Genomic DNA, 22064 nt, shown 5'->3' with positions numbered 1-22064 from the left:
TAGATATTTCAAGGAGTGTCAGTTAGAGTAAGTTACAGTTACCTCTATAGCATACTGCACCCTTTAATATTGTGAGACCCTTGATCAGGTTTATACTTAACATACATTCTGTCTAATATTCCCTCTTAATCCTCCGGGTTTGGTAACGTTGTACAGGTATCTTGATGTATAGTGCGTGAGTTAAATCACTGAAATAAGTAGCTATTTTATGCTGCAATTAGTAAATAATCATGAATAAGCTTAAGAAAAATAGCATGCAACAAATAAGTATTCAACATGATCACTCGTAATTTAATCTCAGGCAACAGGTTTCAATATTTTTTAATCACATCTATGTCAAATTATTAATTTCTTATTCATCTTTGTCACAAAAAAGATGGAATATTAGTCATGCATTGATGTGGTGGTGGTTGCATGAAATCGTACTAAGTTTCCAGTTGCCCTAAGGTAGCATGCTGTGATATACACATTTCATTACATAATTAAAAACACATTTCAGAACAAGACGCCTGCGATGCTCACAAGTGTGAGAATGGAACATGTCGTTCAAGAAGGCGTGGTGGGTACAGATGCAAGTGCAATAAGGGTTGGACTGGAAGGTTTTGTAATCAAGGTAAATAGTGCTAATGCCTACATACTACAAGGGTTTCATGCTCGATTGTTCTGTATAACATCAAATTGTTGTCCATAAGTAAATACAGTATCTCATGAAAATTGACCATGCTGTTAATCCGATGTTACAGGTCTAATTGAGGTCAACCAAACTTTCAATACCAATGAAACACTTATGATGGGTGAGTTTTACAGCATCATTTGCAACAGTAAAGCAGTTACAGTTTTCCTCTGTAGATTGTATTTTTAGTCTAGAAAAATAATATCCTGGCACCCATCTGTAAACAGATTCTGTAAAAATAAACAAAGTTAGAATTTTACGTAGTTGATTTTTGCTAGCTGCTTGTGTTGCAAAAGTTGCAGGTACACTTTCTTTCTTAGTATTGCTAAACATCACTGTGAAACACTTCACGCCTACACATCACAGAGCACTCATGCACCGTTGCAGTCATTATTTCAGGCGATAGCATGTACTGTATTTCAGGTTTCCCCTTCCATCTGACAACCCAGTTTTCATTTAATCTTAATAGAGTGTGACAGTGGAGTGGAGTGGTCTTTATAAGACATTTCTTTCTTTTGTTATCTGTCATCTTGTAAAGACATTTAGAATTTTTTGAAAATCATTTTACTTGAGAAGTAAACATCAAAGATTAACAATAAGTCAGCTTATTCACTCTCTCATGTTTACCTCACTCGTTAATGCAAACTGAATTTAGGGCACCTTTTTGCTGTTCGGTTTTTGCAGTAATTGATGGTACTACACTTCATATTTCCTTTATTTCTAGTACCCTGTACTGTCTATTTTCGTGCAGATGCCTCCATTTTTCCTTACTATCCGTTCTCAGAGAGACATTCTTATCCTCGCTTAATCTTGCTTGATTTTGTTTGTCTCACACCTCTAATACTACTGTGTATTGTATTTCTTGTTTAATACTTCTAACTTTCCCAGTACTGTTCAAGAATTTGAGAAAATAAACTTTCAGAGTTATTAATATTTGTGGCTAGGAAGTACATAGCATCCTTCCTTTTAAGTATCTCTTGATGGGCTGGCGTAGTCTTCGTTTGAGAAGTAATTTGCTCTATGAATTGCATCGATTATTTTACATAATTATGGATAGTTTATTTACACAGTAACTAAGGAGAAATTCGTGCCTTTAAGTGGAATAGTTTACCTGCTACATGTGCGAGAAATCTTGCCTTACACTGCTCATCTTAGTTTAATCACAACTTTCCTGTCTCATCCATGACTACTATTTTTGCACCGGTGTATCTTGGACCTTTGTCAATAAGCTGCTGTCCTCTCCGTTCTGCTTAAATACTACATTTAGGACGACTCTTTAGAACTGAACTGAATGCTGCTGGCACATTTTTTATTGAAGAATTGCGAATGTCCAGAGTGCTAGCGGGCTCTGGTCCCTTTTTAATACGGTCTGCGGGCCGAATGGCAACTACTTGTATTTGTTACTCACGTTGTTTGAAGACTGCATGTTGGCGGCGCAAGTGATGTATGGGCACATGGCTGTAAAAGGCCGCCGAATATGGAAGCTAAACCTGGTTTCGGAAGTGAAGCTGGGGAGTTTTTAGGAGTCCCCTCCCCACAAAAGACATACAAGTAGAATTGGACACGCTCATACATCACTGAAGTTACTTTTAGCAGATACATAACATGTGACTGGCAAACGTTATTACAGTGGCTGGTACTGGTGTTACAGAGGATTGTTTGTGTCCTATGGCTGAATTGGACATCAGTAGCAGTCAAAATTATGTTGTGTTCTCTGCATAGCAGTAAACGAAATTTCCTTGAAGAAAAAGGTATATCATCCACTAATTTTACACATGCCTTTTTTTTATATTTTCAAACACTAAACTACAAATAACCAATTTATAAAGAATTTACACACACAAAAAGGGAATTTTACTTAAGACTATCTACCCTATGATTTGAAAGTATGCCCTTTTTTTTGTTTATGCATTGAAGGCAGTTGATTTATTTATTCAACCATCAAGATGAATAAGTAAATAGATCGACTATCACATTTTGGCATTTGTACTAACCCAGAAAGTGTTGCACACAATTTCCTTTGTGTGCAAGCTATTCCCAGGTTAGTGTGGATTTGTTACTAATAGGTTATTTGTAGCCTGATATATATATATATATATATATATATATATATATATATATATATATATATATATATATATATATATATATATATATATATACATATGCATACATACATACATACATACATATATATACTGTGTATATATATATATATATATATATATATATATATATATATATATATATATATATATATATATATATATATATATATATATATATATATATATATATATATAAAGTGTTAGTGTCCGTTTGGCTCTGAGGGCACCAGGAGAGTTGGAAGACCCAGACATCCTTGAATGAGATCTATGAAAATGGATGCTGGAGGTTTGTGGAAGATAATTTAGCGAAAAGACAGGAGGCAAAATTCCCTAGAGGTCCTTTGCTTCACAAAGCTTTAAAGCTATTATTTAGAGAGAGATATATATATATATATATATATATATATATATATATATATATATATATATATATATATATATATATATATATATATGTGTGTGTGTATATGTCTATTATATATATAATAAAATGTATGTACGTACATGTGAGTTTATATATTATATAAATTTACTATTCCAAAAAAAAGCGTTATATTGCTTTTTCAAGGTTACAATATCGTTCGCGAATACTATAATGGCACTGCTGTACACGGTTTGCTATCTAAAAACATCCATGAATCACTTCCACCCAACACATCCACTTTCATTTTAATGCTTTCTTCATGCCTTATAATGAAAACTGAATACACTACACACATGCATTGATTTCAGTGATGACATTTGAGAATAACATATTAATTTTGGAACTATCTCACAGATCAGGCAGTGTGCACCTCCCATGAATGCGTGAATGGTACCTGTCGTCCTCGGCGACATGGCGGGTATCGCTGCAAGTGTCAGAGTGGGTGGACAGGCAAATTGTGCAACCAGGGTGAGTAATTGAACTGTCCCTCTGGTTGATGATAAAATAAGAGCTCATTATACCATTATTGAAAAAACATTCTTCATGAGATATTTCAGTAAAGTGATTGCAATATGTGAATTGCAGCGTTATTAGTAGTATAAAGTGCCATTTTTTTATTTATTTATTTATTTATTCAGCTCCATCATGCCGAAAAGAGCCCGCAAAGGCTTACGTTTACGACTATGGTTGCCGGTCACGCCGTCCCGTGCGACAGTACACGTGCAGTGGTTCCTGCGGGAAAGATTGTTGCCAGCCCAAGCGGTATCGGAAAAAACGAGTGGCAATGATTTGTAACGATGGAACGAAATATATAAAGGATGTAGACATCATAAGGAAGTGCAAGTGTTCTAGGCACTGCGACGAAATCTAAAGACTAAGAGAGAGTTGTGTTTTGGTGGATGATTTGAAGTGAACTGTCAGTTTAGATAATCAACTAAAAATGGTTTCAATCACATAAATGCATACCTCAAAAGTATACATTTACACACTATATTTATAGAGTACTTACAGTGCGGGTAAAGAAATAGCTGTGGAATGTGCAAGTTCCACCTGGGAACAAAAGTGTGTAGGAATAAAAAGGTTAATAAGTAAATCGTAGAACTGTGAGAGTAGTGGGTGCATAAGCATATTTATACTGTAGCATTTACATACTCAGTTTCAAGCTTTACGTGCAGTGGAAATATCTATGTATATAGTTATAATTATATGTTCAATGATGTCTTAATTAAGATAGTATAAGCTTTATATATACAATACTATATCCTATAACACAGACTGACACGTGAAAGTCGACCAGTGCGATGGTTTTATGATGCTGTTTGCTGGATAAAATACCTCTTTCGAAACATTCAAATTTTCTTATAAAATTTGTATCCCAACTCGTAATGTACAATGAAAAACGTAAGATTACTCTCAGTGCATTGATTAAATATAATGTCAGAGTGTGAAAATTTGATACAAATTTGGAAAATCTTTATGGCAAAGGCACTTGGTATTTTGCCAGCCTGTCTCTTTGCAAATAACAATTGGATTTAATACACCTGTATTGTAATAACTTCTTTCTTTTAAAAAATTAATAAAAATAACTGTTAGAAAGATAAACATATAGAACATAAAGAACACACATGTACTGTGTTCCTATGCTAGGTTCCTAATTTGTGACAAAAGAACTTGTCAGTTTGCCACTCCTTGCAAGTACCAAGGAGGTCATTTTAAAACCAGACAACTATGTCTGATGCACAGAAGTGTAGATTTCTCCAGATAATGACATCATAGAACTGGAATTCATTTTGAGACAATGTAATCGAGTCAAATGGAATCATGCCAACAAAATGCTGCTCACCTTAAACTTCCGAACATGCAGCATAGTCTTGCACTGCATAAGTTTACTGTGAATTCAGTAGAAGGAATGAAGTCATCCAAGCTGAATTACTAATACCATCCAAGGTTTTCATCCATACCAATATATGTCATGCTGGTAAGTATAATTGAACGTTTGTTCATGTGTTAGTATAGTGGTACACAATACAAAATTTTTTTTCTGGATGTTTAAACTACAAAAAATAATAAGTTAGTGAGTTCTCATAAGTTGATGTCTGCTACCTGCTTGCGGATAAAAAACACTTTTCTCCAACTTAGCTTTGTTAGGGTCATCAGCAGAATCAAATGCTGATATGTCACTACCATTATCTTTTGAACTTTTAAATCTCTGTTTTCAGATTCTCCAGATACTATAATGAACTGAAATATTTGTTTAAGTTTTGTGCGTGTGTTTGCCAATTGTCAGTGGACCTTTATGAAGGTCAGTGTGTATAAAATCTATAAACCAACCAATATGAATACTGTAGTATCGTTACTGTAATCGTATCTTAGAGTTATGTTGATAGAAATGACATCAGTACTGTTGATTAGCTACAGTTTCCCCTTTTCAGTTGGATGGTACATTGGAGATGATAGGTCCCATTCTCCAATGTGTATCCATGTAGACTCAGTTTCCTGTATATTTTCTTGATTAAGGAGACCAGCAGCACTTTTAGTATTGCAAGAATACCTGCAACCTTCTTGAGCTTATTTGTAGCCAAAACTAGACGGTAAAAGGATGTATGGTGTTACGGCATTCGAGACTACGATAGATAGGATGAATAAGTACAAATATGATGTGTCAAGTGTTTTAAGTCCTACTCACTGAAGGAATGATAAAATCAAGGATTTAGGGATATCATAGGTATTGACACCAGACTGATCGACCTTATCAGCAGAATTGTGACTGATGGCAAAACAAAACAACCAGTAACAGTAAGGCCAACAGATTGACAATTAAGACTCTATATGGCAGATTGACAATTAAGACTCTATATGGTGACATGTTAAATACAAAATACAAAACACCATCACTGGACAACTCAGAATAGTCTTGGTAAGACTCAAGCATGTCAGAAATTTTTGGAAAAGCTAGGATGGACATTAACAGCAGCAATTATATCACTGGATGTATTAGACATTACAGATAGATATCACAATTGTCACAGTCAGCACTAGGCCTCCATTAATATCAGACGTCAAATGCCTCATGTATCAGTCACGAGGAAAAAGAAACTGTGGTGTCCTCCTCAGTGTGACATGTCCCCCAGGATGTTGGCAATCACGGACCTTAAGTCTTCTATTTCTTGTCATTTGCATCAGTTCGTTGGCTATTTTCCCTCCTCCAGTCGCTCTCCTTATTCCATCCGTATATTTCTCCCCTTGATTCCCACTCGCCCTCCTTTCCTTGATTTTTCCTAATGCCCTTACAATTGAAAGAGTCTTCATCTTCACAGAATTTTAGTGCAACACTATACAGACATAGATCACCGCATCTCCAAACCACGTCTTTACAAAGAATAACAAATTGCCGGAATGAAGTTCGAAAAACAAGGGAACTCTGAAAAATGCATAATACCAGGAACAGAAAGAAGATTATAAAGTTCTAATTGAATAAGATTCTATGACTGTAATGTAAATATCCTTAAAGTAACTCTGATGGACTTCTTAATGAAAGTACCTTGTCTTATAGAATAACCTTTGAAAGATCACTTAGTGTCAGGTGCTTGTAAGGAAGAAATATTTCCGTGGATCTCTCATATTTTCTGTGAAATAGTGTAAAAGGCTTCCAACACATTCTAAAAATAACTCTAAAGATGCCTGTTCCTGTCTGCAGTTATAGGGTTGGGCACAGGAAAAACAATACTGTGGTTTGTTTCTTATGTACAGTTTTCAACGTCTCACAAAGATGTCTGTTTGATTGACTCAAGACAGATTAATGAATGTATTCGTTAGTTTTCAGACACATCATATTAATATTTTAAAGGTATTTAAAAGTGCTGATTTCAGATTAAAACTGACGACAGTAAAGTTTCAAACTTTTTTTCGTTTTGTCATTAAAGATGCTTCAGTGAGTGTCAGTACTGTACCACATATGCCATCAACCTTACTGTAGAAGTATAAGGAAAATAAAGGGGCTTTGAAAGAAAGATTATCATTTCAAAGGAATGGCAAATAGAAAGGAAAATTTGTTTTTTTATTAAAATAAATGTGTATATGATGTGAAGTCATTGCATTTAGTTTGGGATAGGGTGTACTGTATTTGTAATTCAATATATGTAGCTTTTTTGACATTACCTAATTCAGTATTTTATTTCAGGTACATGACCAAGGCAATTACCTTCATCTTCATCAGAGATGGGAATCACGAGAAAAATTGTCTCTCCCTACCTACGTGCGTGTTTGTAGCAGCAATATCTTTGAATTTCCAATCATCCTCCTTCCAGGAGTAACTAATTACAGCCCTCCATGTTGCCTCCAGTCATGCAGAAGTCCTGGAGTAGATATGTTTAGAAATTTTGTACAGTAGATTGGTGATAACTCAAATATAACTGTTATACAGGAGATGGTCTAGTCTACAGATAATAAGGGAGTTATCTCTGAAATAATAACTGAAATAGTTTGTTGACTTTTAGAGTACAGTACACGCACAGTGCTACAGTGACTTTAATATCAACCATGATTGCCCGTCGTTCTTGACCTTTTACATTGAAATCTTGGAGCTTCAGAGTGTAGTGAAAGCCAAACTTTTGGGATCAGTGTTCCTGGAGAAAAGATATTTTTATTTTTTTAAATAACTGAGATGTTATTTCTGAGAAAACCCCCTTGGTTTTTGCTGTCCAGGCATGTAAGAGCTCCCAGCACTGGATGACTTAAACCTTTTCCAGCTGAATTCGAGTTACCACTGTACTACTGAAACCATGATTTTTTTAAACAATGTCCAATTATTGGAAATGATCAGGAATAGAATGTCTTCTTGAGGCTTTTTATAGCTCTATATATACATTGTGTAATACTATGATCTTACTGACGATGATGATTTCATGAATACATCCTAAGCTACCTAGCTAGCTATTACCAGTTTGTTCTGTCCAGAAATGTTTAATAGCTATGTGTGTTATGTATGAATTGTAAAAATTATGTCTCTTTTAGGGATTATATAATTACAGTTAAAAGGTTTATTATATTTCTATAATTCTTAAAATATATTAAGCTGACTTATTATATGATAGGGTTAGAACAAAATCTTTACATCATAACTTGTAATTATCCTACAAATTATCTTTGTGAAGCACCTTCCATCTTTATTATTTTACTATTTTGAAACAAAAATTTATCCTATTGGCTGAGTAACTATGATATGTTTCGATATAAATTTGCATTTTAAGAAAATTGTGGTCATGCGTCATTGGTCCTCACCAAATCAGGGAACATATATAACTCAGTGAATACCATCCTCCTAGGAGTAATATTTTGTATACGTTGTCAAGGAAAGACGTACAGTCATTATTTGATTTACTTTGTCATCTTAGTTTCAAAATATTCCGCTCGGTATCTCCTTATAAGAAGACTACAGTCCATCAAATGGTAGAAAGTATTGTACAGTATATCTCAAGTACCTGCATTTGAGGTTTATTTAAAAATAAATTGGTTCATTTATTTTATTAACAAGATTGAAATGTAGAAGCATTGACATCATCAAATATTCATTATTACTTGTGTGAAAGGAAACCTGGAAATTTGAACATCGCGGATATGATTTTTAATTTTTGTCAAAAATAGATTCCTGGGCCTCTAGGTATTTCAGTCACTAAAAGAAAAAAAAACATAAGTTGACAACCACTGACAGAAGTCATAATTTCTTTCATTGCTGTTTGACCCAGTATTTTGTTTGTATGTAAAATCCATATTTCTGGCGATTCTGAAAATGAGGATGACCATAAAGTTCTAACTTATTATTTTTACCTTTTTCATGGATATACTGTATTGCACTTTTTAAAGAAGTTTTTATTATCTTTATCTTTAATTGCAACTCCTATTGAGGTTGTCCATGTACAGAAGAGATAATGGAAAATGTCAAAATGTTCAGCCATTTTTGTATTTTGGCAGAAAATAGGTTATAACCATTTTTAGAAGCACTGGATTTCATCTCTTCAGAATCTTGGAAAGTATTTGGTTGAAATGCTGCCTGGATACATATTTTCTAGACCTGTATGTGTGAATTCTTTTACTTTCCTTGGAGGTGGTTCTGCTGAGGAAAATAAGACTGATCCCATCTTGTTAAAGCAATAGGAATAAATATATAATCATTTACTTTTCAAAAATGAAAATTGGTGTTTTGTAATCTCTTTTATTTATGTTTGATGTACATTTTCTTGCTTAATACAGGAGACATTTGAATTTCAAGGAAAATATCACTATTTGGAAAAAGGGATTAATCATTGCAAGGGATACTCTGTAAGTTGCATGTAAATTACTTATGCTAGATTACAGTAGCTGTCATGTACAGTATTTCTTAAAAAAAGTTTTTATGATCCATTTAAATCTACTATAAAACTTGTAATCCCTTCAGGCCTTTAGTAAATTAAACAATGGTAGATTATAGTGCATACAGAAACATGAGTTCCATGATAGTGACATCGCCATCAGTGTGATTCATTTCAAACTCAGTGTTGTAGTGCTCTATGGTGACATCCTAATGATCATCCACATATAGGGACCTTGAGAGCTACAAATTCTAAATCAAACTTCTCATTGTGAAACATTAGAATCTCAATTCTCTATATGAATTTTAAGGTTGATGAATGGTTTTCTTATGTTACGGTTAGTAGGCTTAGGCCCTCTTATTACAGTATATTGATTTATTTGAAACTAAACAGTTGATAGGCTGAAGCCCCTCACATTGTCAAGAGTATTGTGAGATTCGTGACTTTTATTTCCGTTATATTTTATTGTAGCAGTGTCATCGTATACTTTGAATGTGAATCTTAGCTTTAATTATGTAAATTTTCAATTTATAATACAAGAAATAAGCCTTGTTTAAAAGTGATGAAAGCATTTCAGCCACACAAATGTGCATTATGAGTTTCTGGTTTCATGTTATTTATTAAATATTTAAATGCAAATTACAGACAAAATTTCAGTACGGATTAAGATTGTGCCAGGGATTATGATTTAAGATTAAGAAATCGATAAGAAAAATGTCATCACATTGGTTACATGTGCTATAATTTTCTTTTAGCTCCTTTTATGAAACCTGCACACGGAATTGTTGCTTGTAAACGCAATGTCGCTTGTAATGGTAAAATTTTATCCCATGTTCAGTAAAGTTTCACTAGTTCATATCGTAAAGAGGTGGCTGCATAATTTAATCATATGTATTCTTGATGAATGTTCGTACTAAATTTTTTTAGTTTGTATTTTATTATGGATGTACATTTTTAGAGTTTCGGTTTTGCCCATAGGTGTCAATTTATCCTATGTTTAATAAAAAAAAAGAATATATACAGTATATAGATTAGGCTAGAATATGAATTTTTTATTTGATTAAGAACTGTAAAAATAATCTGTATAATTAATTTTTCATACATCTTTAAGGATATCAAGTATTTGTACAATATATGTAGATAATGGATGTTATATGCATAGAGGTTTATTTTTATGTTCAAAGGAGAATGGTTCCTGCAGTCAACCATTCAGAACAAAACAGAAAAAAAATTAAATACGAAAGTGCATGTTGTGCCATAGCTCACAGTGGACCCTATACAGTGATTACGAGATGTGTCAAACTTAGGTGTGTTCATTATCTGTGTAATAAAATAGAAACAACCAGTTTTTTTCGTTTTATTGTCTCCTTTATCTTACAAGAAAAACAAGCTTATTTGGTAAATAGATTTGCATCTGCCTTTTGCCCTGTCCAGAGGTGGACAACCACTAAAATTTCGAATGCAGTTTTTCAGTGGAGAAATCAAACTAAATTATTCATCATAAACGTATTTAGAAAATGTTCAAAACGGTAGCATTTTTAAGCTTACAAAAAAATGACCAGAATTATCCTTACCTACTTAATACGTGACAAGACACCTTTCAAATGATACTTACCTGGCTTCGTGAGTAATGAATGCATGACTGTTTTTTCAAGAGTCAAGCAAAAAAAGTAAATGCAAACTAGTGCGAAGCATTTAACGAATATGCATTTATTCTCCTCTTAAAGTTGCTTCAAGTCTGAACGTGACGTCACAAAACAAAGAAACACCCTTTTTCATACATTTCTTCGCAGTTCGCAAACTGGTGGCTGTCTTGTAACTGTCTTGGAAGTTTTACATCCGTATCGTAGTTCATCTAGAATTCAAACAAAGGATAGGCAAGTCAAATACAATTTTCAAGAAATACGATAAATCAAGAATTGCTTAATGTAAGAAGATCGTTTATTCAACACAAAATTCATCAGCAAACTAATAAATGATACAAGAGAAGTGCCCTATCAAGCCAACAAGGAGTTAAAAATGGCTTACAAGGGACCTCGGGACGCAAGGAGACCTGGAAAACAACAAGTCTGACGAACTACAGTGTTGCATGTAAGGTTAGTTGAGATACTTATTTCTACATTTGAGGAGAGCACATTAGCCTCGCACATTGTTTGTTAGATATTGTCATTCGTGCGAGGTGACTTATCTCTTTAACTTTGCACAAATCTTGTGCATGCTAGAAATCTTTAAACTTTCGTACAGCCGTCTCGGATAAAGGCTCAATGTATGTATACTGTTTACTTCTTAAATATACATTTTCCTTTGTTTAAAACGTTATTTACACGTGAAAGTAAAGTTTCTCACATCCTAGCCTACTCTTATTCGAAGTTGCGTCTGTTATGCCGTCTCAGTCTCTTATTGTTTTAATGTTGGTCACTCGTTCGTTGTTAGTAATAGCTTATGCTTGTTTCTGTTGTGGGTCCTAGTTAGAATGAACATACTTTTTGTTGGACTGTAAATTAATTACTTGCCATTAGCAAGAAGACCTTTTCAGACGTAGGCTCCATTAAGATAGGTTCATTACTGCAGACTTTCAGTGTTCTGTTTAGCTGATGCCGCCTGGGGCCAAGGCTTTGTTACGTTTACCTCCAGGCCTAATTGTGAATTATTTAAGGCTCTTTGATGTAAACCGAATTCCTGGTTTTTCGTCAAGAATTAGGTTATATTGTAGTCTAGACCATCGCATATATGGTCTTTCAGGAGCATTTTTGCTGCAGCTGCTGCTGAATAGTAATTTTCTGACTGCTGAAGTTTTCCTGTTTGTATTTTTTGCAGAACTTTTGCATTTTTCTCTTTGTAATATGCCTATGTTTTGCCTCCTTTTGAGCCGTATGAACTTGTGTGTTGTCCTTAGTAATAACCATGGTGTTTCTTGGTCTTTTCTTGTCCATTACTACAAAGGGAAACTACTCATGAGAGAATTGTGTGGTTTAAAACCCCCTTGGGACGAAATTGTATTAAAATTACAAAAAGAAAGAAGTAAACACTTTTTTGACTTCTTGTAATTATCGTCTTTACCCTTTCCTTAATCGTGTCGATGAAAGTTTAGGCAACTCAATGTGCATCCTTTGTGATGCTTCCAAATCAAGTTGTGGCCTTGCCATTTATGCCTGCAGTGGCAGTTCACGGTTAATGTTTTCAAAATCTCGAGTTGCTGCTATCAAGCCTAAGATGCTATGAAACCTGGAACTGTTAGGGGTGTATTGGGCTCTGAAATGCTTACACGTGGTCTTAGACTGTTCTTCTTCAGTCCAATTTCAGAGTGTACAATTGCTGTTGAATCTCGGGTGTTACAGTGGCTACTTGCTAACTCTCCCTACCAAGAATATTTTCACTTGCAATTGCATCAAAGTTATTTCAGTGCTCAAGCAGAACCTAGTAGATAACCGTCTTATCTCGGCTTCAAATAAGTCAAGAGCGGAGATAATCCTTGCGACCTTGCGTCACGAGAGGACTTTCTTATGCTGAATTCATCAGACAACTTCCCCTTTGGTTTAACGGCCCAGAATGGCTTTTAGTTTTTCAAAGTTTATAGCCAGAAAGTAATATGAGCTGTCTGTCTGTTGTGTGTAGGCGGCAAACTCAACCTGCAGGAGTACTGTATCTGCATCTTTCCCCGTCACTGTTGACCAACGATGTATGGTTGATGTTCAGGAATATGCTGATCTTGTAAGGACTGGGTTATGAGCGACATACTGGCTGGGTGTTAACTGGTTTATTGGTTGTTCCTTACTGAGATAAATGTACAGAATCTTGGAAGATGTTATTGACGCGTGCGAGCGGTAATGTAGCGTCTACACACAGACAGGTAAAACGTACATAAAAGGTTCAGACATCTGTGTTTGTCGGCAGACAAACAGATGGCGATATCAAGAGACATGATTAACATATGGTGATGAAACATACATCAGTGGAAGGGTCAGGAAATTCTACATATGGCCAATTGCATGAGATTCAAGACAGATTAATGGATACAATGCAATAGCATAATAAATGTGAAATGGAGAGACCTTTGGCGTCTTCACAAACAGAAACATACACACAGTTTGATACAGAAGATTCGTTGGAACATTATGAGTACATGATTAGAATGCTTGCATGGCAATGCAAGTAGTGGTGATTGTACATACGTTAAGACAACAATGCTTAGGAGAAAGACTGAAATATTGTATGGTTGAAATCGCGTTCCTGTAGAAAAGAAAACGAGACGCTCCTGTTTTGTCCTGTCGACTCCGATGATGACGATCGACGAACACACGAACACACACGTGTTTGGAAGAGACAGCGTCGGGGCTCTTACAAGTACTCTCCCCCAAGACGTGTGTAACGTCTGATTGTTTGGAAGAGACGGCGTCGGGGCGACGGGCTCTTACAATGTTCCCCCCACAAGCGAGGCATCGATGCGGAAATTGTCTTGGCGACAATTGTAGTTGGCTCGAAGGGCTTGGGCTAGGGGCGGGTAGGAGGCTGAAGGGGCGGCACCGGCCAGCAGGAGCTCGAGGAGGACGGGAGCTGGTTGAAGGGTGACGTCGGATGATCCTTCGGTGGCCGGCTCGAGGGCTGAAGGATGACGGCGGCTGATCCTTGGTAGCCAGCTCGAGAGGGCGGCAGCAGGCTGAAAGATGACGTGGCTGGTCCTTCGTTGGTCAGCTCGTCCAGTACGAGTGCGGGGCGGCTTCAGGTTTCCTGGAGGAGGTATCCAGGGCTCGGTGGTGGAGTGGGTCATCTCGGAGGGTCGGACTAATACTGAGAACTCAGGAACGGCGGGAAACAGCGAGGCGGCGAAGGGTCTATCAGGCGTGGGTCGTCATCTTGGGTCGGCCGGGTCCTTGAGTCACTCGGGGTCACCAGTGTAAGGACTGGGTTATGAGCGACATACTGGCTGGGTGTTAACTGGTTTATTGGTTGTTCCTTACTGAGATAAATGTATGTTGTTTTAGATTTAGCTGGCCTTGTGCCAGCACGGGCTCTTGCTTCTAGAGCAGCCCGTAACTATATGTTGATGATGAGTCTGTGAGATGGTAGGTTAATGAAAACTTTATTATGATACATGAAAGTGATTTTGGTGGGGGTGAAAATTTGAAATGAAAAGGTTTAACAGGCAAGGTTGCAACCTCTTTGAACCCTAAGGTACCCATCAGATGAGGATAAAAGTACGATAGCAGTGAGTGTTGGCTAGTGGGAGAGGCCAACAGATGGAAAAAGAAGAATTGAGTAGTAGGCACAGGTAGCTAGTATGCTAGTTGGTGGTGATCCAAAGCCATATTCCTTGTCCGGTCCTAATTCTTGTGTCTGTATGTGTTTTGTGTATTTGTTGAGTGTTGATTGTGATGGATGGAATGATAGGGGAGGGGTGATTTCTAAAGTCAGTATTTAGAGATGAATGGTATGGATTTTTATTTGTTGTCTGGGTCGAGTCTGTTGAGTCTGGTTTAAGAATAGGGAAGGAGGGTGGGTGGTTTAAGGTATGGATTCTTGAGTTATCTTGGTGGTGGGTAGGAGCATAGGAAGCCTGCAAATTCATGGATGTTTGTCAGTATGTGCTTTGTTATCTGGGTAGCTGTTCTTTCATTACCTTCATAACTTGTTCTTAGCTGTTCTGTTTCTGTACAGTCAAAAAGGTAGTGTTCCAGGGGTTCTTCTGGGATTGTTTCACAGTACTTGCATGGGTGAGGATTGTCTACTATTCTTTGCCATGTGCACAGGTATCCTAGCCTTAGCCGATGGATTATGACTGCTAGGGCCCGTGACATGTCTTTGGTTATATTGTGTGGTTTTAGGTTTACAGTGTCTATGTACCACTTGGCGGTTTTTGAACCACCGAAAACAGCTCTTCTGACTTTGCTTTCTTCCTGTAGTTGGCAGTGTGCTGCTGCCTTGTTTTTCAGTTGTGTGAGTGAGGGGCTGATTTTGATACTAACGTTGGTGTGTAGCAACCCACTTTTTGCTAGAGAATCTGCTTCTTCATTTCCTTGGATTCCCACATGGCTCGGAATCCAGTTTAATGTTATTTCCCTGTTCCTGTTTTGGTGGAGGCTTGCAATTGCCCATATGCTTGATAGAAGTCTGATGTTTTCCTTTGCTTTTCCTTTTGTTATAGCTTGTAGTGCTCCTTTTGAGTCAGTATGAATTGTTGTGTTTCCTTGCCTATGCTGAGAGTCTTCTAGAGCTTTTTGCAATGGCAATCAGTTCAGTTTGTAGAGTGGAGGCATTGTCAGAGAGCCTCCAGCATCCTTTGAGGGTTGTTGAGTGGACTCCTGCTGCTGCTGCTGGGATGCTGAGATCTACTGATCCATCTGTAAAATATTCATTTGTGGCTGCAGTTTTCCTGATTGCCTCTTGGGCTGCAAGCCTTAGCTGTTGAGCAGTGCATGCTTCTTTGCTTGCAGGGAGGACTGTAAAGTTTATCTTGAACAGTTCAGGCTCCCAGGGTGCTCGTTCTCTGTACTCTGCGATTGGCGTGTCTTCCTTGATTGCGGCTGCTTGATTTTGCATCCCTACTCTCCTTAAGGCTGCTAGGAGGTTGCCAGCATATGTCTTGGGGGGGTCTAATTCCTCATGAAGCTCAATGTTTTTCTTGATTTCTCTCTTGAGTGGGCAGTTTCTGCTACCTTTCAAGGTTTTTAGCAGTATGGATGTGTTTCTCTGATCTATTCTGTGTGTTAGAGATTGTAAGTTTGTTTCGTTTCTCAAGACACACAAGTTAGTCCACATGGGTGCACCTGTGATGAGTCTTAAGGCATTGTTTTGGATTACTTCAAGCTTTTTTTCTGTGTTTTTGAGGCAAGTAAGGACAGGTGCTGCGTACTCCACAGTTGACCTTATTGTCTGTATGTAGAAGGTTCTGAGGGCATGGTATACTGCTCCTTGTTTTAGAGAGGTGATTCTTCTCATAGCATTTTGCCTGCATTTGATTTTTTGCTTAAGTGTTTCTATTTCTTTGCATGGGGAGAGTTGTTTGTTGATATTTGCACCTAGGTACAAAAAGTTTTCTACCCATTCGATGGGTTCACCCATGAGTTGTATTTCATTTGGGTTTAAGTCATGTTTAATTGCCATTGCTTTGGTTTTTGCTGTATTGATTTTTAGACCAAGCTCTGTACAGCTATTTTCAATTTGTGTTATTGCATTTTGCATATTTTGGTAGGATCTGTACCTGTGTGTGCTCACTAAGCACACATCGTCTGCATATATGAAAATTTCCACTCCCTCTGGTAGGGTGATTGTGGCTACATTTTCCATTAGTACATTGAAGAGGAAGGGACTAAGTATTCCTCCCTGTGGTGTTCCATTTTCTAAGTTGAGAAAATCTGAGCTTGCACCTTGGAAGGTGACTCTGGCTTGTCTGTTTTGCATGTATCCTTTGACCCATGCTAACAGGTTACCCTTAACTCTTTTGTCCACCAAGGTAGCAAGGATGACGGCGGCACTGGCTAGTTCGTAGGCTTTTTCTAAATCGAGAAAGACTACAATGGATTTTCTGTTGTTTATTGTTGCCATTACATCTGCTAGGCATTCTTGTGTGCCTATTCCTTCTTTGTAACCATATAGGCGATGATGTAGTGGTCCTGTTTTCCATACAAGTCTGTTTAGTACCATTCTCTCTGCAGTCTTTTCTGTGCAGCTGATGAGAGAAATGGGCCTGTAGGAGTTTGGTTCCTTGGGTTTGGGAATTGGTTGCGTGTTTTGTTGATTCCATTGTGTGGGTCTGACTTGCTCAGTGTATGTTCTGTTGATTATGTGCAGATGTACTTCCTTGGCTGCTGTGCCCATATTTTTCAGCATGCTGTATGTGATCATGTCTGATCCTGGAGCTGTGTTTTTTCCTTTTTGGAGGGCTTTGTTAAGCTCATTCATTGTGAATGGGGTGTCAGTGACGTCAGGCTCATTGCACGCTGTGTTGATAACTAGCCATCTCCCTGGATCTAATGTCACCTGCTTTTCCCTTGTGGCAGGTGGCAGATGTGCCGTTTTGGTCCTGTCAGCAAAATGTTGCGCAAGTCTGTTTGCTTCTGCCTGTGGGTCGGGATGATGTGCTTGTGGTGGTCTGGTCTTTCCTGATACCTTGTTGAACCACCACCATATTTTCGCTATTGGGGTTTGACGGGTCGTCTGTGAGCACCACATCAGCCAGGTTTCCCGCTTTACTTCTCTGGCTGTTTGGGTTGCATGATTCATGACATCCCTTAAGACCGCATGTAGTTCATCTGTGGGTTGTCGCCTGAAGAGCTTCCTTGTTCTGTTAACTCTCGAATTCATTTCCTTTATTCTTGAGTTGTAGTACCAGCTGTCTTTGTGGGGGTTTTGTTTGTACCAAAGGTTCTCTTTGGCATGGAAGCATTTGCTGCACTGTGTAGGCTCTTCTCAAAGTCCTCTTGCAGTTGGTTCATGTTTTGGGCTGGGTCTTGTATGTACTGTGTTGCCCAACTGGTCATATGGTTTTCAAATACTAACCAGTTGGCCAGATCTGGTCTCCAACCTGCTGGAGGAGGTGGTGGTGGAGGTATTTTGGTATCCTTATGTTAGTTTCTGTTGCAAAGTGATCGCTGGCTAATATTGGGTGCAATTTCCATGTGCAGTTTTCCTGTAGATTCTTCGATATGAAGCTCAAATCTAGCCTTCCGCCTTGGAGGTGTGTTGCTTCATTGATGTCATTTAGCAGCTTCACTTCAGGAAATTCTTCCATTAGCAGATTTATGTGCCTGCCTGCTGCATTTGTATGTTGCTGTGAGTGTAGACACGGGTGATGGGCATTAAAATCTCCCGCGAAGAAGGTGTTTTCACTTGTGGCTGCACTGAACAGGTCTTCTCCTTCAAAGGTTTTGTTCGGCCTTTGTATATGTTGTGCACAATAAGGGAGGTATTTGCTAGTCTTATAAGGACACTTAGAGTTTCTATCCCTTGACCACAGTCTATATTTCTTGTTTGTTCAGAGGGATTGTTGCTTTGATAAGAGTGATTAGCCCTCTGTTTTCATTTGTGTGTGGGGTTTTGTACACTGTATATCCCTGGAATGTGAATGTGGCCGTTTCTCTTACTAGAGTCTCTTGTAGGAGGATGACATCATGCCCTTCTGATAGCACTTGTGATTGCAGGAGGGCATATTTTGTGTTGGCACTGTTTATGTTCCATTGAAGGATTTTGAGATCGTTCTGTAGTGTGTCCCTGTAGTTTTGGTTGTCCCTGTTATTTGTATTTTGTTCAGCCATATTGATTTATAACAGAGCTGCAACTGTGTTCCTCAGTGTTGCTGTGTAGTCCACTTCTGGGAAGAGTTGTGCTATAACTGCTTCCACAATTCTGGCTACCTCTCGTCTAAATTCCTCACGAGTGATGGTGACTGTATTTCTTTTGGAGGGGGATTCTGGGGTGCTGTGGGTAGGAAGTGAGGATGAAGGTGCGGTGGTAGGGGTGGGCGGGTGGGTAAGTAGGGGTGTTTTTCTGGATGGGTTGTTTATGGTGGAGAAAGGAGTAGGGTTTGGAAGTAGGGGTGTTTTTGTGACTGGGGTGTTGTAGGTGGAGAAAGGAGTGGGATTTGTGGATGGAGTCTGTGTGTCAACGCGTGCGTCTTGGTGTCTATGTTTGAGTCTGGGGTCTCGTTTGTTTATGGGGGGTGGTGGTGATAGAGTTTTGTGTTGCTGTCTGTGTTGCTTAGGCTGGTGTGTGGGTGCAGTTTGTTGTTGGGGTTGTTGTGTAGCATTGTGTGTGTGTTGCTGTGGAGGTCTTGTAGGAGGGCTTGCTGTTGGGATTGTTGGTGAGGTAGTTGTTGCTGGTATGATTGTTGTAGGGGTGGTTGTTGCTGATGTAGTTGTCTGAGAGGTGGTTGTTGCTGGTGCTGTTGTCGGAGGGGTAGTAGTTGTTGTTGTGGTTGTCGGTGGGGTAGTTGTTGCTGGTGTGGTTGTCGCTGGGGTAGTTGTTGCTGGTGTTGTTGCGTTTGAGTTAGTCCTTTCATTTTCCAGATTATCTGGAGCCGTGTTACAGAATCTTGGAAGATGTTATTGACGCGTGCGAGCGGTAATGTAGCGTCTACACACAGACAGGTAAAACGGACATAAAAGGTTCAGACATCTGTGTTTGTCGGCAGACAAACAGATGGCGATATCAAGAGACATGATTAACATATGGTGATGAAACATACATCAGTGGAAGGGTCAGGAAATTCTACATATGGCCAATTGCATGAGATTCAAGACAGATTAATGGATACAATGCAATAGCATAATAAATGTGAAATGGAGAGACCTTTGGCGTCTTCACAAAACAGAAACATACACACAGTTTGATACAGAAGATTCGTTGGAACATTATGAGTACATGATTAGAATGCTTGCATGGCAATGCAAGTAGTGGTGATTGTACATACGTTAAGACAACAATGCTTAGGGAGAAAGACTGAAATATTGTATGGTTGAAATCGCGTTCCTGTAGAGAAAGAAAACGAGACGCTCCTGTTTTGTCCTGTCGACTCCGATGATGACGATCGACGAACACACGAACACACACGTGTTTGGAAGAGACAGCGTCGGGGCTCTTACAATCTCAGTTAGCTTTTCAGGGTTACTAGTAATAATATCAAGGCAATCAGTGTCTTTGCTAAGTAATCAAATGGAGATCCTGATTATTGTCCCAGGTTGTATTTAATAAAGGAAATGCGGAAGGTCAGTTTTGCTAACGAGTCAAAGTACGTAGAAAGTTTGGATGGCAAGAACCCCTCTTATGTAACGACAATTTAGACCCGTTTTTGGACAACAATGACATTGTACGTTCAAGGGGTGGAGCTGGGAAAACGTTAAAATATGCCTATTGTATACTGAAACCTGGTACTGCTTGCTAAGATTCATAGGTTAACTGGATTGACTGTGGAGTATTATCACAGGTAGTGTAATGACAAATTTGCCCATATGACTGAGTCACTTGTGTTAAACTTTTTCAACATACTGGAACAGACTTGACAGGTCATCTGTTGGCCAAAGAAGGATGAAAATGTGATGTACCGTTTAATATTTACGTCTTTAAATTTAGGGCCATGCACATGGAACCGGTCACTAATGTTAACACAGTTTTTTTTTTTTTTTTTTTTCTGTTAGCCTTTTGGTGGTTTGTTTAGTAATTGTATACCAGTGCATATCTGTAGTGACAGTGCTGCGTCATTTGAAACTGGTTGTCACTTCTTAAAGCAAACGTTTGGTTTGTGATGAATTGGAGGAATATTTCCAAAGTTATAGCATTCAACAATCAAAATTTTGATGTACTCTGCCTGAGTAGGCGCGACCAAGTAGAGACTTGTCAGAACTGTCAAGAGTAAGCTTTATGAGACAATTGGCAGGTATAAACTAATGTTCTTCGAACTGTTAAGTCATTGGTTATCTTCAAGCAGCGATTGACTCTACACCTTTAATTGTAACGTTCATCTGAAAATAATTTAAAGCAATAACTACCAGTTGTTTTGTCAAATGCAATGCTAATTCCCATTTGTTGTTAAGGCATACAGAATACCACTTGTGGAATCAACCTCCTCCCTCAAGGGAATCTTTGATATCAACCTTATATGCTAGTGATGAGAGTTCTTTACTACTTTAGAGAACTGTGGTATGAGAAATATCTCCCAGGTTTGAAAGAAAACTGCAAAGATCGCCCCATCAAAGAGATCTGGAGAATGAAATCAGTGCTGCTGATGTCCTGTTTGTCAAAATGCTCAATAAAATTAGGTCTTATTTGTTACTGGGTCGTGATTTAGAGCTTGTCGCAGGTCATGATAACAAAGTAAGACGTAAAACTCAAGAGAGGTTATGATGCTATAGTTCATCACTCTGTCAATCATTTGTATCCCATGGAGCTTTCTCTAACCCATAAACACAGACGTGTTGAAAAGGGTGATATGAATAATGCATCAGATGATGTTACGGAACCCGTAGGGTAAGGGAAGTAATCTTTGAAATTTTACTCTGTCAGTTCCAATTCTGATTTACCTGAGTAAGTAGCTGATGTGTCTGATATGGGGGCTCGTCCTATGTGAGTTGCTACCACTGCTTGCAAAAACAAAATGCTCAAGTGGTGTGCAGACTCAAATTAATATGCTTATCTTGATATTTTCTGATAAAGGTCATTCATTTATTTTGTGTACTATTTTGGAATGTTGTTTCACTGTGCAATGCAATTGCACCCTTTTGTTGGTAGGAGTATGTATGAAATTCACACTGCATGTTCTTTATTCATTTTTTTTCATTTTGCTTTGTGTTAATAAAAAGTGTTTCGATTTTTAACGTGACGTTATAAAATAAAGGAACTTCCCTTGCTCATACACATCTTTGCTCACTCTCGGAGGCCTTGGGTAATTTTTGGGGATCAATCAGACTTCTTCAAGCCACATTAAATGCAGTCTGTTGCAAAGCGATTGACAAGTATGCAAAATTGCAATATATGGACATTTGTTTCCAATACAGCCATGTTGCAGAATATATATATATTTT

At 37.9% G+C, this 22064-nt stretch overlaps 1 protein-coding gene and 1 long non-coding RNA gene across 4 annotated transcripts in view; both read left to right on the top strand.

Annotated features, from left to right (window-relative positions):
• The window catches only part of LOC136832809 (protein slit-like), a 920733-nt gene extending 909834 nt beyond the window's left edge, over positions 1 to 10899 (top strand). For both annotated transcript variants that reach the window (XM_067094397.1, XM_067094407.1), the window contains 4 exons: positions 500 to 613; positions 3560 to 3673; positions 3844 to 5183; positions 7386 to 10899. In XM_067094397.1, coding sequence (XP_066950498.1) covers positions 500 to 613; positions 3560 to 3673; positions 3844 to 4076 — 461 coding nt within the window. In that variant the 3' untranslated portion in view covers positions 4077 to 5183; positions 7386 to 10899. The remainder of the gene's footprint in view (positions 1 to 499; positions 614 to 3559; positions 3674 to 3843; positions 5184 to 7385) is intronic.
• Positions 10900 to 11353: 454 nt separating this feature from the next.
• Positions 11354 to 22064, top strand: part of LOC136832800 (uncharacterized) — a 22969-nt gene continuing 12258 nt past the window's right edge. For both annotated transcript variants that reach the window (XR_010851322.1, XR_010851320.1), the window contains exon 1: positions 11354 to 11648. This is a non-coding gene — a long non-coding RNA (uncharacterized lncRNA). The remainder of the gene's footprint in view (positions 11649 to 22064) is intronic.

The sequence above is a fragment of the Macrobrachium rosenbergii genome, chromosome 4 (assembly GCF_040412425.1).
Source record: "Macrobrachium rosenbergii isolate ZJJX-2024 chromosome 4, ASM4041242v1, whole genome shotgun sequence".
Lineage (NCBI taxonomy): Eukaryota > Metazoa > Arthropoda > Malacostraca > Decapoda > Palaemonidae > Macrobrachium > Macrobrachium rosenbergii.
Note: the sequence above shows the minus strand (reverse complement) of the source record. Positions and strands in the feature narration are given on the sequence as shown.